Source organism: Oncorhynchus masou, chromosome 7 (genome assembly GCF_036934945.1).
Source record: "Oncorhynchus masou masou isolate Uvic2021 chromosome 7, UVic_Omas_1.1, whole genome shotgun sequence".
Taxonomy (NCBI): domain Eukaryota; kingdom Metazoa; phylum Chordata; class Actinopteri; order Salmoniformes; family Salmonidae; genus Oncorhynchus; species Oncorhynchus masou.
This window is the reverse complement of record NC_088218.1, coordinates 17117145-17134644: the sequence shown is the minus strand read 5'-3', so window position 1 is coordinate 17134644 and position 17500 is coordinate 17117145. Positions and strand designations below refer to the sequence as shown.

The window sequence follows — 17500 nt, the reverse complement described above, 5'->3', positions numbered from 1 at the left end:
ATACACACACTAGACTAGAGAGAGAGAGAGAGAGAGTGGGGGGGTCAGTACATACACACACTAGACTAGAGAGAGAGAGGTGGGGGGTCAGTACATACACACACTAGACTAGAGAGAGAGAGAGAGAGAGGTGGGGGTTCAGTACTTACACACACTAGACTAGAGAGAGAGAGAGAGAGGTGGGGGTCAGTACATACACACTAGACTAGAGAGAGAGAGAGAGAGAGAGAGAGGAGTGGGGGGTTAGTACATACACACACTAGACTAGAGAGAGAGAGGTGGGGGGGGTCAGTACATACACACACTAGACTAGAGAGAGAGAGAGAGAGAGTGGGGGGGGTCAGTACATACACACACTAGACTAGAGAGAGAGGTAGGGGGTCAGTACATACACACACTAGACTAGAGAGAGAGAGAGGTGGGGGGGGGTCAGTACATACACACACTAGACTAGAGAGAGAGAGGTGGGGGGTCAGTACATACACACACTAGACTAGAGAGAGAGAGAGAGAGAGAGAGAGAGAGAGAGAGGGTGGGGGGGGTCAGTACATACACACACTAGACTAGAGAGAGGTGGGGGGTCAGTACATACACGCTAGACACGCACACACACGCACTAGACACGCGCTGGACACGCACACACACGCACTAGACACGCGCTAGACACACACTAGACACACACTAGACACACACTAGACACAAACTACGCGCCAGACACAAACTACGCGCCAGACACAAACTACGCGCCAGACACAAACTACGCGCCAGACACAAACTACGCGCCAGACACAAACTACGCGCCAGACACAAACTACGCGCCAGACACAAACTACGCGCCAGACACAAACTACGCGCCAGACACAAACTACGCGCCAGACACAAACTACGCGCCAGACACAAACTACGCGCCAGACACAAACTACGCGCCAGACACAAACTACGCGCCAGACACAAACTACGCGCCAGACACAAACTACGCGCCAGACACAAACTACGCGCCAGACACAAACTACGCGCCAGACACAAACTACGCGCCAGACACAAACTACGCGCCAGACACAAACTACGCGCCAGACACACACGCACCAGACACACACGCACCAGACACACACGCACCAGACACGCGCCAGACACACACGCACCAGACACACACGCACCAGACACACACGCACCAGACAGACACTAACACGCACTAGACACGCGCCGCACACGCGCTAGACACGCGCCGCACACGCGCTAGACACGCGCCGCACATGCGCCAGACACGCGCCAGACACGCACACGCACTAGACACGCGCCAGACACGCGCCAGACACGCACACGCACTAGACACGCGCCAGACACGCGCCAGACACGCACTAGACAGACACTAACACGCGCTAGACACACGCTAGACACACGCTAGACACACTCTAGACACACGCTAGACACACGCTAGACACACGCTAGACACACTCTAGACACACGCTAGACACACGCTAGACAGACACACGCCAGACACACGCTAGACACACGCTAGACACACACTAGACACACACTAGACAGACACGCACTAGACACGCACTAGACACGCACAGACACTAGACACGCAAGACACGCACACTAGACACGCACGCACACACACTAGACACGCACGCACACACACTAGACACGCACGCACACACACTAGACACTAGACACGCACGCACACACACTAGACACGCACGCACACACACTAGACACGCACGCACACACACACACACACACACACTAGACACGCACTAGACACTAGACACGCACTAGACACGCACACACACACACTAGACACGCACGCACACTAGACACGCACGCACACTAGACACGCACGCACGCTAGACACGCACGCACACTAGACACGCACACACACTAGACACGCACACACACTAAACACGCACACTAGACACACACTAGACACGCACACTAGACACGCACACACACACACTAGACACGCACACACACTAGACACGCACACACACACACGCACTAGGCACACACACTAGACACGCACGCACACACACTAGACACTAGACACGCGCGCGCACACTAGACACGCGCGCGCACACTAGACACACACACTAGACACACACACACACTGGACACACACACACACTGGACACACACACACTGGACACACACACACTGGACACACACACACTGGACACACACACACTGGACACACACACACTGGACACACACACACTGGACACACACACACTGGACACACACACACTGGACACACACACACTGGACACGAACACACACACTAGACACGCACACACACGCACACACACACTAGACACGCACACACTAGACACACACTAGACACGTACACACACACTAGACACGTACACACACACACACTAGACACGTACACACACACACTAGACACGTACACACACTAGACACGTACACACACTAGACACGTACACACACTAGACACGTACACACACACTAGACACGTACACAGTTTGTCTGACAGTCTGGTTGCGGGCCTTCATGTAGTTCATGGCTGTTCTATCCTTCCTGCTGTCCTCCATCTTCTGTTGGCCGAGCCAAGACATCTGCATCTGGGGACTGCAGAGTAGAGGGTTACAAACACACACACACGCACACACACACACACACACCACACACACTTACTTGTGTACATAGTCGTTCTCTGAGCCAGGTTCAGAGTCGTGGTCAGGTAGGTGTGTGTCCACCGCCTGCCGTGGGTTTTCTCTGAGGACGGTGGAGGTGAGCTGAGGGGTGGTTAGCGCCCCCGGTGTCTGGAGGCTGTCATTACCACGAAGCCAGGAGGCCTCCACACTACTCTCCTCTAGTGGGCCGACAGAGAGAGAGAGACGGAGAAAAACTCACATTTTAGCAACATCTGTAGGTACTTGTATTTATACAGGGAGTGTACAACACATTAGAAACACCTGCTCTTTCCATGACAGACTGACCTGGTGACAGTTATGATCCCTTATATATATATATATATGTATGTCACTTGTTAAATCCACTTCAATCAGTGTAGATGAAGGGGAGGACACAGGTTAAAGAAGGATTGTGTGTGTGCGCCATTCAGAGGGTGATTGGGTAAAACAAAAGATTTGAACAGGGTATGGTGGTAGGTGACTGAACAGGGTATGGTGGTAGGTGACTGAACAGGGTACGGTGGTAGGTGACTGAACAGGGTACGGTGGTAGGTGACTTTGAACAGGGTACGGCGGTAGGTGACTGAACAGGGTATGGTGGTAGGTGACTGAACAGGGTATGGTGGTAGGTGACTTTGAACAGGGTACGGCGGTAGGTGACTGAACAGGGTATGGTGGTAGGTGACTTTGAACAGGGTACGGCGGTAGGTGACTGAACAGGGTATGGTGGTAGGTGACTGAACAGGGTATGGTGGTAGGTGACTTTGAACAGGGTACGGTGGTAGGTGACTGAACAGGGTACGGTGGTAGGTGACTGAACAGGGTACGGTGGTAGGTGACTGAACAGGGTACGGTGGTAGGTGACTGAACAGGGTACGGCGGTAGGTGACTGAACAGGGTACGGCGGTAGGTGACTGAACAGGGTACGGCGGTAGGTGACTTTGAACAGGGTACGGCGGTAGGTGACTTTGAACAGGGTATGGTGGTAGGTGACTTTGAACAGGGTATGGTGGTAGGTGACTGAACAGGGTATGGCGGTAGGTGACTGAACAGGGTATGGTGGTAGGTGACTGAACAGGGTATGGTGGTAGGTGACTGAACAGGGTATGGTGGTAGGTGACTGAACAGGGTATGGTGGTAGGTGACTGAACAGGGTATGGTGGTAGGTGACTGAACAGGGTATGGTGGTAGGTGACAGGCGCACCGGTTTCAGTGTATCAAGAATTGCAGCACTGCTGTTTTTACACAGTTTCCTGTGTGTATGAAGAAGGGTCCACCACCCAAAGGACATCCAGCCAACAAGACAACTGTGAGAAGCATTGGAGTCAACACGGGCCATCATCCCTGTGGAACGCTTTCCACACCTTGTAGTCCTGATGAATTGAGGCTGTTCAGTAGTAGGAAGATGTTCCTAATGTTTAGTACCCTCAGTGCATGTCTCTGTGTGAGAGATAGACCCACCCTCGATGCGTTTACTCTTGTGTATTGGCGTCCGTCCCTTCTTGCTGCGGATGGAGCTGGTCTTGCTGCTGGCGCCTGACGTTACCGACATCCGGTCCCCATCCTCTCCTCCTGTTAGCAGACTGTTCCGGTAGGAGATTAAGGGCAGCCACACGTCCTCACGACGCTCAGACATAGACTCCGACATAAACTTCTCCAGATACGAGTGACTGGGAGGAGGAGAGAGACGGGTTACACACACAGTCTGCTTATTGTGACATAATAATTTGACACACACAGGGCAGGTACTTACACAGTCTTCTTGTCCTGTCGCAGCAGTTTGGAGGAGAACTCTGAGAGGACCTCTAGGAAGGCCAGGTTAGGAGGAGGGAACTCTGCACCATGGGGGTTCTGGTACTTAAAGGCAAACTCTATACCATCTCTGTGGAGGGGTGAGACAGGAAGAGAGACGAGGGGGGAGAGAGGAGGAGAGACGAGGGGGGAGAGAGGAGGAGACGAGAGAGGAAGTGTGTGACGAGAGGAAGAGTGTGACGAGGGACGAGAGAGGAAGAGTGGGACGAGGGGGGAGAGAGGAAGAGTGGGACGAGGGGAAGAGTGGGACGAGGGGGGAGAGAGGAAGAGTGGGACGAGAGGAAGAGTGGGACGAGAGGAAGAGTGGGACGAGAGGAAGAGTGGGACGAGAGGAAGAGTGGGACGAGGGGGAGAGAGGAAGAGTGGGACGAGGGGGAGAGAGGAAGAGTGGGACGAGGGGGAGAGGAGGAAGAGTGGGACGAGGGGGAGAGAGGAAGAGTGTGACGAGGGGAAGAGTGGGACGAGAGGAAGAGTGGGACGAGAGGAAGAGTGGGACGAGAGGAAGAGTGGTGGACGAGAGGAAGAGTGGGACGAGGGGGAGAGAGGAAGAGTGGGACGAGAGGAAGAGTGGGACGAGAGGAAGAGTGGGACGAGAGGAAGAGTGGGACGAGAGGAAGAGTGGGACGAGAGGAAGAGTGGGACGAGAGGAAGAGTGGGACGAGAGGAAGAGTGGGACGAGAGGAAGAGTGGGACGAGAGGAAGAGTGGGACGAGAGGAAGAGTGGGACGAGAGGAAGAGTGGGACGAGAGGAAGAGTGGGACGAGAGGAAGAGTGGGACGAGAGGAAGAGTGGGACGAGAGGAAGAGTGGGACGAGGGGGGAGAGAGGAAGAGTGGGACGAGAGGAAGAGTGGGACGAGAGGAAGAGTGGGACGAGAGGAAGAGTGGGACGAGAGGAAGAGTGGGACGAGAGGAAGAGTGGGACGAGAGGAAGAGTGGGACGAGAGGAAGAGTGGGACGAGAGGAAGAGTGGGACGAGGGGGGGAGAGGAAGAGTGGGACGAGAGGAAGAGTGGGACGAGAGGAAGAGTGGGACGAGAGGAAGAGTGGGACGAGAGGAAGAGTGGGACGAGAGGAAGAGTGGGACGAGAGGAAGAGTGGGACGAGAGGAAGAGTGGGACGAGAGGAAGAGTGGGACGAGAGGAAGAGTGGGATGAGGGGGGAGAGAGGAAGAGTGGGACGAGGGGGGAGAGAGGAAGAGTGGGACGAGGGGGGAGAGAGGAAGTGACAATGAGCTCGGAGGAGCAATTGTAACAAGGCACTCAGATGACGAAACTGGGCAATTCTTGGAGGTTAAAGAATAAAACAATGAGTTCATCAGCTTTCTAACAATCTGTGTGTGTGTGTGTGTTGGGTCTTACTTGTGCAGCGTTGCGACAGCCTCTCTGGTTTTGATCTGGTCCAGGCCGAAGGTAAGGGCGAAGCGCCGGGCCAACTCCTTGATGCCGCTGACGTGAGACGACGTTCTGTCCAGAGTAGGACCCTGGTCCTGGAGAAGCTCGTTGAACAGCTACAACACACACAGTGAACAGTGAGTGTGTGTGTCAGTGTGTCTGGTGCGGGTGTGTCAGTGGTGAGGGTGTGTCCATGTGTGTGTGTGTGTGTGTGTGTGGTACGGGTGTGTATGTGTGCGTAGCGGGTGTGTGGTGCGGGTGTGTGCACGTAGCGGGTGTCAGTGTGTGTGTGTGTGTGTGTGTGTGTGGTGCGGGTGTCAGTGTGTGTGTGTGGTGCGGGTGTGTGTGTGGAGCAAGTGTCAGTGTGTGTGTGTGTAGCGGGTGTCAGTGGGTGTGTGTGTGGTGTGTGTGGAGCGGGTGTCAGTGTGTGTGTGGTGTGGGTGGAGCGGGTGTCAGTGTGTGTGTGGAGCGGGTGTCAGTGTGTGTGTGTGTGTGTGTGTGTGTGTGGGTGTCAGTGTGTGTGTGTGTGTGTGGAGCGGGTGTCAGTGTGTGTGTGTGTGTGTGTGTGTGTAGCGGGTGTCAGTGTGTGTGTGTGTAGCGGGTGTCAGTGTGTGTGTGTGTGTGTGTGTGTGTGTGTGTGTGTGTGTGTGTGTGTAGCGGGTGTCAGTGTGTGTGTGTGTGGAGCGGGTGTCAGTGTGTGTGTGGTGTGTGTGTCAGTGTGTGTGTGGTGTGTGTGGAGTGGGTGTCAGTGTGTGTGTGGTGTGTGTGGAGCGGGTGTCAGTGTGTGTGTGGTGTGTGTGTGTAGCGGGTGTCAGTGTGTGTGTGTGTCAGTGTGTGTGTGTGTGGAGCGGGTGTCAGTGTGTGTGTGTGTGTGTAGCGGGTGTCAGTGTGTGTGTGTGTGTGTGTGTGTGTGTGTGTGTAGCGGGTGTCAGTGTGTGTGTGTGTGTGTGTGTGTGTGTGTGTAGCGGGTGTCAGTGTGTGTAGCGGGTGTCAGTGTGTGTGTGTGTGTGTGTGTGCGGGTGGGTGTGTGTGTGTGAGCGTGTGTGTGGAGCGGGTGTGTGGTGCGGGTGTGTGTGTGGAGCAGGTGTCAGTGTGTGTGTGGTGCGGGTGTCAGTGTGTGTGTGTGTGTGGTGCGGGTGTCAGTGTGTGTGTGTGTGGTGCGGGTGTCAGTGTGTGTGTGTGTGGAGCGGGTGTCAGTGTGTGTGTGTGTGTGTGTGTGGAGCGGGTGTCAGTGTGTGTGTGTGTGTGTGTGTGGAGCGGGTGTCAGTGTGTGTGTGTGTGTGTGTGTGTGTGTGTGTGTGTGTGTGTGTGTGGAGCGGGTGTCAGTGTGTGTGTGTGTGTGTGTGGAGCGGGTGTCAGTGTGTGTGTGTGTGTGTGTGGAGCGGGTGTCAGTGTGTGTGTGTGTGTGTGTGTGTGTGGAGCGGGTGTCAGTGTGTGCGTGTGGAGCAGGTGTCAGTGTGTGTGTGTGTGTGTGGAGCGGGTGTCAGTGTGTGGTGTGTGTGGAGCGGGTGTCAGTGTGTGTGTGTGTGTGGTGTGGTGTGTGTGTGGTGCGGGTGTCAGTGTGTGTGTGTGTGGTGCGGGTGTCAGTGTGTGTGTGTGTGGAGCGGGTGTCAGTGTGTGTGTGTGTGTGTGGAGCGGGTGTCAGTGTGTGTGTGTGTGTGTGTGGAGCGGGTGTCAGTGTGTGTGTGTGGTGTGTGTGTAGCGGGTGTCAGTGTGTGTGTGTGTGTGTGTGTGGAGCGGGTGTCAGTGTGTGTGTGTAGCGGGTGTCAGTGTGTGTGTGTGTGTGTGTGTAGCGGGTGTCAGTGTGTGTGTGTGTGTGTAGCGGGTGTCAGTGTGTGTGTGTAGCGGGTGTCAGTGTGTGTGTGTGTGTGTGTGGTGTGTGTAGAGCAGGTGTTAGTGTGTGTGTGTGGAGCGGGTGTCAGTGTGTGTGTGTGTGTGTGTGGTGCGGGTGTCAGTGTGTGGTGTGTGTGGAGCGGGTGTCAGTGTGTGTGTGTGTGTGTGTGGTGTGTGTGGAGCGGGTGTCAGTGTGTGTGTGTGTGTGTGTGTGTGGAGCGGGTGTCAGTGTGTGTGTGTGTGGTGTGTGTGGAGCGGGTGTCAGTGTGTGTGTGTGTGTGTGTGTGTGTGTGTGCGGGTGTCAGTGTGTGTATGTAGCGGGTGTCAGTGTGTGTGTGTGTGGTGTGTGTGGAGCAGGTGTCAGTGTGTGTGTGTGGAGCGGGTGTCAGTGTGTGTGTGTGTGGTGTGTGTGGAGCGGGTGTCAGTGTGTGGTGTGTGTGGAGCAGGTGTCAGTGTGTGTGTGGTGTGTGTGGTGCGGGTGTCAGTGTGTGTGTGGTGTGTGTGGTGCGGGTGTCAGTGTGTGTGTGTGTGTGTGTGCGGGTGTCAGTGTGTGTGTGTGGAGCGGGTGTCAGTGTGTGTGTGTGTGTGGAGCGGGTGTCAGTGTGTGTGTGTGGAGCGGGTGTCAGTGTGTGTGTGTGTGTGGAGCGGGTGTCAGTGTGTGTGTGTGGTGTGTGTGGAGCGGGTGTCAGTGTGTGTGTGTGTGTGTGTGGAGCGGGTGTCAGTGTGTGCGTGTGTGTGTGTGTGGAGCGGGTGTCAGTGTGTGTGTGTAGCGGGTGTCAGTGTGTGTGTGTGTGGAGCGGGTGTCAGTGTGCGTGTGTGTGGAGCGGGTGTCAGTGTGTGTGTGTGGTGTGGGTGTCAGTGTGTGTGTGTGTGTGTGTGTGGAGCGGGTGTCAGTGTGTGTGTGTGTGGAGCGGGTGTCAGTGTGCGTGTGTGTGGAGCGGGTGTCAGTGTGCGTGTGTGTGGAGCGGGTGTCAGTGTGTGTGTGTGGTGTGGGTGTCAGTGTGTGTGTGTGGTGTGTGTGGAGCGGGTGTCAGTGTGTGTGTGTGTGTGTGTGGAGCGGGTATCAGTGTGTGTGTGGAGCGGGTGTCAGTGTGTGTGTGTGTGTGTGGAGCGGGTGTCAGTGTGCGCGTGTGTGTGGAGCGGGTGTCAATGTGCGCGTGTGTGTGGAGCGGGTGTCAGTGTGTGTGTGTGTGGAGCGGGTGTCAGTGTGTGTGTGTGTGGAGCGAGTGTCAGTGTGTGTGTGTGTGTGGAGCGAGTGTCAGTGTGTGTGTGTGTGTGGAGCGGGTGTCAGTGTGTGTGTGGAGCGGGTGTCAGTGTGTGTGTGGAGCGGGTGTGTCAGTACCTGTTGCAGACTGAGGATGAGGGTTTTGGCACAGAGGATCTTATCACTCTGTCTGGTCTTACTGAGAGTCTCCTTGATGATATCACCATAGTCATTATAATACTGGAGACAGAGAGAGACAGAGAGAGACAGAGACAGAGAGGGACATACAGAGGCAGAGACACAGAGAGACACAGACATACAAAGACAGAGACACAGAGAGAGAGAGAGAGCGACAGAGAGAGAGAGAGACAGACATACAGAGGCAGAGACACAGACATACAAAGACAGAGACACAGAGAGACAAAGACCGAGAGAGAGACAGAGAGAGAGAGCGACAGACATACAGAGACAGAGAGAGAGAGTGACAGACAGAGAGAGACATACAGAGAGACATACAGAGAGAGACAGACATACAGAGGCAGAGAGACAAAGACCGAGAGAGAGACAGAGAGCGACAGAGAGAGAGAGCGACAGACATACAGAGACAGAGAGCGACAGAGAGAGAGAGCGACAGACATACAGAGACACAGAGAGATAGTGACAGACAGAGACAGAGAGACATACAGAGAGAGACAGAGAGCGACAGAGAGAGAGCGACAGAGAGAGCGACAGAGAGAGCGACAGAGAGAGAGAGCGACAGAGAGAGAGAGCGACAGAGAGAGAGAGCGACAAGAGAGCGACAGACAGACATACAGAGGCAGAGACACAGACATACAAAGACAGAGACAGAGAGACAAAGACCGAGAGAGAGACAGAGAGCGACAGAGAGAGAGAGCGACAGACATACAGAGACAGAGACACAGAGAGAGTGACAGACATAGAGACAGAGAGAGAGAGACATACAGAGAGACGTACAGAGAGAGACAGAGAGCGACAGACATACAGAGACACAGAGAGAGAGAGTGACAGAGACATACAGAGAGACATACAGAGAGACATACAGAGAGAGACAGAGAGACATACAGAGAGCGACAGAGAGAGAGCGACAGAGAGAGAGACAGAGAGAGAGCGACAGAGAGAGAGCGACAGAGAGAGAGAGCGACAGAGAGAGAGAGCGACAGAGAGAGAGAGCGACAGACAGACATACAGAGGCAGAGACACAGACATACAAAGACAGAGAGACAAAGACCGAGAGAGAGACAGAGAGCGACAGAGAGAGAGAGAGACAGACATACAGAGACACAGAGAGAGAGAGTGACAGACATAGAGACAGAGAGAGAGAGAGAGAGAGAGAGAGAGACATACAGAGAGACATACAGAGAGAGACAGAGAGCGACAGAGAGCGACAGACATACAGAGACACAGAGAGAGAGAGTGACAGAGACATACAGAGAGACATACAGAGAGACATACAGAGAGACATACAGAGAGACATACAGAGAGACATACAGATAGACAGACAGACAGAGAGAGAGCGACAGACAGAGAGAGAGCGACAGACAGAGAGAGAGCGACAGACAGAGAGCGACAGAGAGAGAGAGCGACAGAGAGAGAGCGAGAGAGAGAGAGCGCGAGAGAGAGCGCGACAGAGAGAGAGAGCGAGAGAGATACAGAGAGATACAGATACAGAGAGATACAGAGATACAAATACAGAGAGAGATACAGATACAGAGAGATATACAGAGAGAGAGAGAGAGAGAGAGATATACAGAGAGAGAGAGAGATATACAGATACAGAGAGAGAGAGATATACAGATACAGAGAGATATATACAGAGAGAGAGAGAGAGATATACAGAGAGAGCGAGAGAGAGATACAGAGAGAGCGAGAGAGAGATACAGAGAGAGAGAGCGAGAGAGAGATACACAGAGAGAGAGAGAGAGAGAGAGATACACAGAGAGAGAGAGAGAGAGATACACACAGAGAGAGAGAGAGATATACAGAGAGAGAGATATACACAGAGAGAGAGAGAGAGATACACACACAGAGAGAGAGAGATACACACAGAGAGAGAGAGAGATACACACACAGAGAGAGAGAGAGATACACACACAGAGAGAGAGAGATACACACAGAGATAGAGAGAGATACACAGAGAGAGAGATATACACAGAGAGAGAGAGAGAGATACACAGAGAGAGAGAGAGATACACACAGAGATACACACAGAGAGAGAGATACACACAGAGAGAGAGATACACACAGAGAGAGAGATACACACAGAGAGAGAGAGAGAGAGAGATACACACAGAGAGAGATACACACAGAGAGAGAGAGAGAGAGAGAGAGACACAGAGAGAGAGAGATATACACAGAGAGAGAGAGATACAGAGAGAGAGAGATACCAGTCAGATCTTTGGTTGTGGATACAGGAGGCTAGCATAATGATGTGTGACTATCAGACATGAAGTGAAAGCATACAGGGATCAGGGACAGAAACAACTATTGTCATCTGTCAGATAGACAGATGACACCAGGTCAGCACCTTCATGTAGTGTTTGAAGATGTCTGCAGCAGCGGGCATGTCCACGATGTCATAGATGATGAGTTTGCTGAAGGCTGCGAGCAGGTTTCTCCTCTTGTGAAGAGCTTCTATCTTATTGGCTTCATCCTCCTCATCGCCTTCTGAAGACAGAACATACATACTTAGTGGTCTGTGTGTGTCTGCGTGCGTAGAATGTGTGTGTAATTATAATAATAATAATAATAATAATAATATTGTAGGTGGGAGCTTACAATTACAACGTTTGAATTGGAAATGTGTTTTTCTGCATATCCCAACTCTCCTGAGACATCCTCAGAGAGTGGGGTAACGGCCAGGAATCAGCCATTATTGAAAGCAACCCTGGAGCAATTAGTGTTCAGTGCCTTGCTCAAGAGCACATTGGTTGATTTTTCACCTAGTCTGCTCGGGATCTGAATCAGCGACCTTTCGGATACTGGCCCAACGCTCCTAACCGCTAGGCCACCTGCTGTGTGTGTGTGTCTCTGTGTGTGTGTGTGTGTGTGTCTAACCCATGCTCTGGTTCTCATCGTCCTGGTCTATAAAGACGTGGTCCAGGATGAAGGTGAGCAGCTCGTTCTGTAAGGTGCTGTCTGGGTTGAACACCAGGGCCTCCAGTCCTTCTCTGCCCCCAGACACCAACTGGTGACTGAAGACCATCAGCAGGTCACACAACAACATGAAGGCCTGTTGTACAGGGAGGGAACACGTCATCATTTACACCGTTCTTCATCATTACCACCATCATCAGTTTAAACTGGAGTGAGACTCGAAGAGGTGTAAAAAACTGGAGTTGAAACTGGTTTGACACTGGGGTAGCAGGGAAAGGACACACACTGCTCTTATCATCAATGTAAACTGGAGTGAGACTGGTCAAACTGGAGTGAGACTGGTCAAACTGGAGTGAGACTGGTCAAACTGGAGTGAGACTGGTCAAACTGGAGTGAGACTGGTCAAACTGGAGTGAGACTGGTCAAACTGGAGTGAGACTGGTCAAACTGGAGTGAGACTGGTCAAACTGGAGTGAGACTGGTCAAACTGGAGTGAGACTGGTCTAACAGGTGCAACTGGAGTGAGACTGGTCTAACAGGTGCAACTGGAGTGAGACTGGTCTAACAGGTGCAACTGGAGTGAGACTGGTCTAACAGGTGCAACTGGAGTGAGACTGGTCTAACAGGTGCAACTGGAGTGAGACTGGTTTATTGAACTGGAGTGAGACTGGACTGACAGGTGCAAACTGGTTCGTACCTGTTCTTTGACAGGTGTGTTGACATTGGACAGACACTGCTGACAGACAGCCAGGAAGGACTTCACCACTCTCCTCAGAGCCACCAGGTCCTCCTTACTAGGAGTTCCCTCTGTGATTTTCACCAGCTGCCACAGTATGGAGTAGTGGGAACACTGCAGGGCCTGGACAGCGATCTGCTCTGGCATGGCCCCCTGCTCAATACCAGCCTTCAACAACCTGTAGCAGCTACCAAACAGGTCCCACCGCGTCAGGTCATGAGCACTGGGAACACACACACACACACACACACACACACACACACACACAGTCAGAATCCTGGGAGAACCTTTATATTCATGACTTACTGAGAGGGAGCGAGAGTTCTACTCGAAACGAGACAGGAGGAAGGACGGTCTTACTTGTGGAAGGCCGTCAGTCTCTTGAGGGTAGACAGAACGTTGTAGATGTCGTCATCGTCGGCCTCCTCGGCCTCTTGCAGCAGGTCTTCTACGGAGTGTGTGAAGCGGTCCGTTATCTCGTCGATGAGTTGCGAGCGGGCAATGTCCACTCTGTTCATGATGGTGTACTCCTCAGAACACAGGATGCTGTAGGTCTTACTGCAGGCCTCCAGCACGTCTGTCTCAGTGTGTTTCTCCACCACCAGGCGGATCTGCTTCAGTAAGGCATCTAGGTGCTGAGAGCGAGAGGGGGGAGAGAGAGAGAAAGGAGAGAGAAAGAATGGAAGGGGAGAGGGAGCGAGTGGGAGCGAGAGAGAGGGGGAGCGAGAGAGAGAAAGAAGGGGAGCGAGAGAGAGGGGGAGCGAGAGAAAGAAGGAGAGAGAGAGAGAGGGCAGAGAGAGAGAGGGGAGAGAGAGAGAGAGCGAAAGAGGGGGGAGAGAGAGAAAGAAGGGGAGCGAGAGAGAAAGAAGGAGAGAGAGGGGAGAGAGAGAGCGAGAAAGAGGGGGAGCGAAAGAGAAAGAAGGAGAGAGAGGGGGAGGGGGAGCGAGAGAGAGAGGGGGAGCGAGAGAAAGAAGGAGAGAGAGAGAGAGGGGGAGAGAGCGAGAGCGAGAAAGAGGGGGGGGAGCGAAAGAGAGGGGGACCGAGAGAGAGAGAGGAGAGAGAGAGGGGGGGAGCGAGAGAGAGAGGGGGAGCGAGAGAGAGGGGGAGCGAGAGAGAGAGGGGGGAGCGAGAGAGAGAGGGGGGAGCGAGAGAGAGAGGGGGGGAGCGAGCGAGAGGAGGAGAGAGGGGGGGTGAGCGAGAGAGAGAGGGGGGAGCGAGAGAGAGAGAGGGGGAGCGAGAGAGAGAGGGGGAGCGAGAGAGAGGGGGGGAGCGAGAGAGAGAGGGGGGGGAGCGAGAGAGAGAGGGGGAGCGAGAGAGAGAGGGAGGGAGCGAGAGAGAGAGAGAGGGAGACACAGAGGAGGGAGACACAGAGGAGGGAGACACAGAGGAGGGAGACAGAGAGACAGTCAGTAACTACCGTAGTCACCCATAAAGAAAACTTCACACACACAAATACGTTAACTAGGCCTCTCTCACACACAAACCGAACATGCACGCACGCACACACAACGTTCTGTCTCACACACACTCCTACCTTCTCCATACGCCCAGCACTGTACACGTCCAGATCAAAGAACATAGGGATCTGTAGCAGGTTAGCCACCTTCTCAGAGTCGGCCTGGTACTTAGACAGGAGCATGGGCAGGGCCATGATGAAGTGTTCTGTCAGTTTGTTCTTGTCGTCTATCTGAGTCTTCCTCTCCTTCGCCGTGAGAACACGCTTCCCAGTGCCCCTGCCGACGGGTGGGTGAGCCTCTGCTGCCTGCCGGATGGTACACACCATCAACTCTATCAGGGAACTCTCCTGTCTGTCTGACAGCACTGTGATGGGATAGAGGAGAGAGAGATCACCGTCTGATCGGCAATCACCTCTTTATAACCAGACACCGGGACATGACCAGACACCGGGACATGACCAGACACCGGGACATGACCAGACACCGGGACATGACCAGACACCGGGACATGACCAGACACCGGGACATGACCAGACACCGGGACATGACCAGGGACATGACCAGACACCATGACCAGACACCGACATGACCAGACACCGGGACATGACCAGACACCGGGACATGACCAGACACCGGGACATGACCAGACACCGGGACATGACCAGACACCGGGACATGACCAGACACCGGGACGTAACCAGACACCGGGACATGACCAGACACCGGGACATGACCAGACACCGGGACATGACCAGACACCGGGACGTAACCAGACACCGGGACATGACCAGACACCGGGACATGACCAGACACCGGGACATGACCAGACACCGGGACATGACCAGACACCGGGACATGACCAGACACCGGGACATGACCAGACACCGGGACATGACCAGACACCGGGACATGACCAGACACCGGGACATGACCAGACACCGGGACATGACCAGACACCGGGACATGACCAGACACCGGGACGTGACCAGACACCGGGACGTGACCAGACACCGGGACGTGACCAGACACCGGGACGTGACCAGACACCGGGACGTGACCAGACACCGGGACGTGACCAGACACCGGGACCAGACACCGGGGACCAGACACCGGACCAGACGTAACCAGACACCGGGACGTGACCAGACACCGGGACGTAACCAGACACCGGGACGTAACCAGACACCGGGACGTAACCAGACACCGGGACGTAACCAGACACCGGGACGTAACCAGACACCGGGACGTAACCAGACACCGGGACGTAACCAGACACATAAACAGACACCGGGACGTAACCAGACACATAAACAGACACCGGGACATAAACAGACACCGGGACGTAACCAGTGAGTTATGGTAAAGATGTCTCACCCTCCTCTCCTTGTACAGGCTCCTCCAGCAGTAACTCAGTCATACACTCCCAGTCCTTCAGCAGCTCCTGAGAACTCTCCCACAGAGAGTCCACCAGATAGGCTGCATGTTCATGAAGCTCACTCTCCAAGAAGAACAGCACCAGCATGCGGAGGAGGTTCCCGTTGGGGCTGCTCCTCCCTCTCCTCTTAGCCAACTCCTCCTCTGCCTGGGGGTCATGTCTGCTGAACAACCTGCACACAAAGTGGAATGTTGCTGGAAAAGGTCAAGATCAGCCAATAATAATCGCTGAATGGATTTATGGGTTGGATTCCAACACTCAGACAGGCAGGCAGACTCACTTCCTGTGCAGGAACTCTCCTGCTGCCACGGCGACGGGTCTGTGGGCGGAGTAAACCAGGTGGTAGACATTCTCGCAGTCCTCATTGGACAACGCATCCTCGCTGCCCCTAGAATAACCAATCACAGATGGTTACATTAAACGCCGCAGCCAATCCCAAACCGTTAAGCACACAGGGTACCATTAAGCACACAGGGTACCATTAAGCACACAGGGTACCATTATACGAGTATGTGTGAAATGGCAAACGTGTGTGTGTGTGTGTGTGTGTGTGTGATACGTACTGCAGGATGAGAGTGATCAGTCTAATAGCCTCCACAGCCACGTCATACTCCTTATCCAGAGTCATGGACACGATGCGGTCCTTGAAGCGGTTGGTGAACAGCTCCAGTTTAGGAAACAGTTCTCTGTTGGTGTACAGGTTCTGGAGAGCCTTCAGACACTTCAGACGGACCTCACCTTGCTACGCAGAGAGAGAGAGAGAGGGGAGACACAGAGAGAGAGACAGAGACAGAGACACAGAGAGAGAGAGAGAGAGAGAGGTCGAGACACAGAGAGAGAGACAGAGAGAGAGACACAGAGAGAGAGAGAGAGAGACAGAGAGAGAGACACAGAGAGAGAGAGAGAGAGAGAGGGGAGACAGAGAGACACAGAGAGAGAGAGGGAGACACAGAGAGAGACAGAGAGAGAGAGACAGAGAGAGACTTGAATCAGTCATAGAGCCCATTGCCCTTTATGGTTGTGAGGTCTGGGGTCCGCTCACCAACCAAGACTTCACAAAATGGGACAAACACCAAATTGAGACTCTGCACGCAGAATTCTGCAAAAATATCCTCAGTGTACAACGTAGAACACCAAATAATGCATGCAGAGCAGAATTAGGCCAATACCCACTAATTCTCAAAATCCAGAAAAGAGCAGTTAAATTCTATAACCACCTAAAAGGAAGCGATTCCCAAACCTTCCACAACAAAGCCATCACCTACAGAGAGATGAACCTGGAGAAGAGTCCCCTAAGCAAGCTGGTCCTGGGGCTCTGTTCACAAACACAAACACACCCTACAGAGCCCCATGACAGCAGCACAATTAGACCCAACCAAATCATGACAAAACAAAAAGATAATTACTTGACACACTGGAAAGAATTAACAAAAAAACAGAGCAAACTAGAATGATATTTGGCCCTACACAGAGAGTACACAGCGGCAGAATACCTGACCACTGTGACTGACCCAAAATTAAGGAAAGCTTTGACTATGTACAGACTCAGCGAGCATAGCCTTGCTATTGAGAAAGGCCGCCGTAGGCAGACATGGCTCTCAAGAGAAGACAGGCTATGTGCTCACTGCCCACAAAATGAGGTGGAAACTGAGCTGCACTTCCTAACCTCCTGCCCAATGTATGACCATATTAGAGAGACATATTTCCCTCAGATTACACAGATCCACAAAGAATTCGAAAACAAATCCAATTTTGAAAAACTCCCATATCTACTGGGTGAAATTCCACAGTGTGCCATCAGAGCAGCAAGATTTGTGACCTGTTGCCACGAGAAAAGGGCAACCAGTTTAGAACACGCACC

At 53.4% G+C, this 17500-nt stretch overlaps 1 protein-coding gene across 1 annotated transcript in view; it reads right to left on the bottom strand.

The window, feature by feature from the left end:
- The window catches only part of LOC135543392 (cohesin subunit SA-1-like), a 48876-nt gene that overhangs the window by 12269 nt on the left and 19107 nt on the right, over positions 1-17500 (bottom strand). The window contains exons 11-24 of the mRNA XM_064970605.1: positions 16203-16381; positions 15920-16027; positions 15579-15811; positions 14282-14568; positions 13108-13382; positions 12709-12970; positions 11973-12147; positions 11443-11582; positions 9036-9137; positions 5828-5976; positions 4411-4539; positions 4119-4327; positions 2659-2836; positions 2482-2592 (exon numbers count right to left, since the gene is read on the bottom strand). Of these exons, the coding sequence (XP_064826677.1) occupies positions 2482-2592; positions 2659-2836; positions 4119-4327; positions 4411-4539; positions 5828-5976; positions 9036-9137; positions 11443-11582; positions 11973-12147; positions 12709-12970; positions 13108-13382; positions 14282-14568; positions 15579-15811; positions 15920-16027; positions 16203-16381 (2537 nt within the window). The remainder of the gene's footprint in view (positions 1-2481; positions 2593-2658; positions 2837-4118; positions 4328-4410; positions 4540-5827; positions 5977-9035; positions 9138-11442; positions 11583-11972; positions 12148-12708; positions 12971-13107; positions 13383-14281; positions 14569-15578; positions 15812-15919; positions 16028-16202; positions 16382-17500) is intronic.